General features: G+C 39.4%; 1 protein-coding gene across 1 annotated transcript; it reads left to right on the top strand.

Annotated features, from left to right (window-relative positions):
- The first annotated feature begins 1,067 nt into the window (after positions 1-1,067).
- Positions 1,068-1,823, top strand: LOC133815393 (uncharacterized). The gene is made up of 2 exons (XM_062248240.1): positions 1,068-1,340; positions 1,446-1,823. The coding sequence occupies exons 1-2, from the start codon at positions 1,068-1,070 to the stop codon at positions 1,821-1,823; spliced, it is 651 nt and encodes a 216-aa protein (XP_062104224.1).
- The last annotated feature ends 1,153 nt before the right edge of the window (positions 1,824-2,976 follow it).

Below are 2,976 nucleotides of genomic sequence, written 5' to 3'. Positions count from 1 at the left end.
TGGAATGAGGTTTTATTTGACGAAAGTGTACTAATTGAGGATAAATATGACATATTTATGGATAGGTTCTCCCGAAATTTTAGAATTATTGAAGATGTCAATTTACCAAACGGGGGAATAGGTGAAAGAGTACACCAATTAGCAAATAATCTTAGGGAATGATTTCCTAGTAATGTTCTTTTCACTTCAAGATTTATCTACACCCAAGATGATTATGAAGACTTCACTCAGGACATGTTAGAAAAGGGGTCCGATGTAGAAGATTAGAAAAAAAATAAGTGCATGATCATTAGTTTATTTTTTTAGAACTCTACTAGTTTGTAAATAATTTTTTTTTATATTTCAATAAAGATTGTTATTTCTTTTATTTTATTATTTGAATGATATTGTTTAGTAAATATTAAGATATTTTGGGTTTAATTGAAAGTGTAAAGTTTAAATTCCTATCTTATGGGTTCGCCCATTTGTGAAGGCTGATTTGATTTGCATTATTAAATTGGACCTAATTAAAATGAATAACAATTAATAAAGCAAGGGTTTAAATTCATGTCTTTTGGGTTCAAGTGGAAGTTAGGGGGCCTGAGTAGAGGGTACGGTATATTGAACACAACCCTCCTCCATGGAAAATACCTAGAAAATCAGTGAGACTTAATGGCCGAGGTCGAGGAAGAGGACGAGCCCGAGGTAGAGGAGAAGTCGCCGCTCCCATACATGACGAGTTTTCAGACATACCAGCAGCCCCAGGAGTGCTTGAAGCACCAGAAATCTCGAATGTAATGGAAGAACCAGCGGCTGCTGCAGCCCGAATAAACTTAGAAAGAGAGAATGCTCATTTTAGGACAGAGTTAAGAATAAGGGAGGAGGAATTCCAGCAAATTCAACAAGGATAGCAACAAAAAATGGTGCAACCCGTCATCCCCCTAGCACACCTGATGCAATTGGCGAAGCCTTGCTACGAGCCAATATATGAACGCTTCAGGAAGCAGCAACCGCCAAACTTTGACGGCAGATTAGATCCAATAGAAGCAGAAGAATGTCTTTGATCGATGGAGTCTATCTTGGAACACATGCGATTGGGGAACGAGGACCGAGTCTCATGTGCCTCAAGTCTACTCAAGAAAGACGCCCGCATCTGGTGGGATATAGTAAAGAAAACCCGAGATGTCCAGGTGTTCAACAAGAAGTATTATAGTCATGCGATTCTAGCCAGAAGGGTGGACGAATTCATTACGCATACTCAAGAGAATTTGATTGTGACAGAGTACGCCAGGAAGTTTGATCGACTGGCTAAGTTTGCAGCGGACATAGAAACGTTGGATATAGCCTTGGAAGCCGAACAGGTAGAGGAAAGGATCTGGAAAGAATGTGTAGCCAGAAGGGACGCCAAAAAGAATAATGAATAGAACAACCACAAACAAAATTATGACAGTGGTCAAAACCAAAAGGCCGACAACAAAGGAAAGACAACATCAAAAGACAACAGGAACAAGAAGCTTTACGTGGAGTATCCCCAATGCCTTATCTGTAAGAAGAAGCATTCAGGGGAATGCATATACAAGACTAAAGGTTGCTTCAACTGTGGACAAGAAGGTCACCTTAAAAAGGACTGCCCAAAGTTAAGAGACCAGAAGAAAGATGATAAGCTAGTACCAGCCAGGGTTTTCGCTCTTACAAAGGGTGAGGCGGAAACTAGTAATACAGTGGTATCAAGTCAGATCACTATCTCTGGAAAACCATTCAATGTTTTATTTGATTCAGGAGCTATGCATTCCTTTATCTCTATTAATAGGACTAATAACTTAGATAAACAATTCATACCGTAACTTAGAGATAATTTTGTTATGGAACTACCCTCGGGGGAAAAAAGCCATCTAGTAGAGGGGTGTGCAGCGTTGTAGCTAGAATAGAAGGAAGAGAGTTATCAGTAGATTTGATTGAGTTAGACCTTAAGGATTATGATTTAATATTAGGCATGGACTGGTTAGCAAAACATGGGGCAACGATAGACTGTAAGGGTAAGACAATCAACTTTCAAACAAAAGGCGGAGAACAGTTCACCTACAAAGGAGAAGTTTCTCAAACTCGCATACCGTTAGTCACAGCTCTCAAAGCTCAATGATTAATTAGTAGTGGTTGCCATGCGTTTCTAAGCAGCGTGGTGGAAAAATCATGAAAGACGCATCTCGAACCAAAGGACGTACATATTGTGTGTGAATTTCCCAAGGTGTTTCTAGAAGACCTACCAGGATTACCTCCGAATAGGGAAATCGAGTTTGAAATAGAATTGGCACCAAAGACGGCACCAATCTCAAAAACTCCCTATAGAATGGAGCCTACCAAGCCATAGAATTGGACAAGGGTTTTATCCGACCTAGATATTCGCCTTGGGGTGTACCAGTGTTGTTTGTTAAGAAAAATGACAGGAGCATGAGGATATGCATTGACTATTGGGAACTAAACAAGGTGGCGATCAAGAACAAATACTTTTTGCCCATATAGACGATCTTTTTGATCAACTACAAGGATCTACAGTGTTCTCAAATATAGATTTGCGGTTAAGGTATCACCAACTAAGGGTACGAAGAAGACATTCTAAAGACGGCTTTCAGAACAAGATATGGATGCTACGAATTTTTAGTAATGTCTTTTGGCTTAACAAACACATGATTCACGTTCATGGATCTTATGAACCGATTATTTAAAGACTACTTGGATAAGTTCGTAGTGGTGGTCATAGACAATATATTAATCAACTCAAAGATGAAAGCAGAGCATGAAGAACACCTGCGACTAACGTTAGAACGACTCAAGAATCACCAATTGTACGTCAAGTTTAAGAAATGTGAATTTTGGCTAGAGAAGTTGGCATTTCTAGGACACGTCTTGTCTAAAAATAGCGTAGAAGTAGATCCAACAAAGAAACAAGCAATGAAGGACTGACTCAAACCCAAGAGCGCCACTGAGGTGAGGAGTTTT

The sequence above is a fragment of the Humulus lupulus genome, chromosome 2 (genome assembly GCF_963169125.1).
Source record: "Humulus lupulus chromosome 2, drHumLupu1.1, whole genome shotgun sequence".
NCBI lineage: Eukaryota > Viridiplantae > Streptophyta > Magnoliopsida > Rosales > Cannabaceae > Humulus > Humulus lupulus.
The sequence above is the reverse complement of the archived record's forward strand: the minus strand, read 5'-3'. Positions and strand labels throughout refer to the sequence as shown.

Excerpts from the sequence above, each read along its gene's own strand:
- LOC133815393 (XM_062248240.1), top strand. The coding sequence starts at position 1,068 with ATGCGATTGGGGAACGAGGACCGAGTCTCATGTGCCTCAAGTCTACTC. Across the intron at positions 1,341-1,445 it reads TAGCCTTGGAAGCCGAACAG|GCCGACAACAAAGGAAAGAC; the intron begins GTAGAGGAAAGG and ends CAAAACCAAAAG.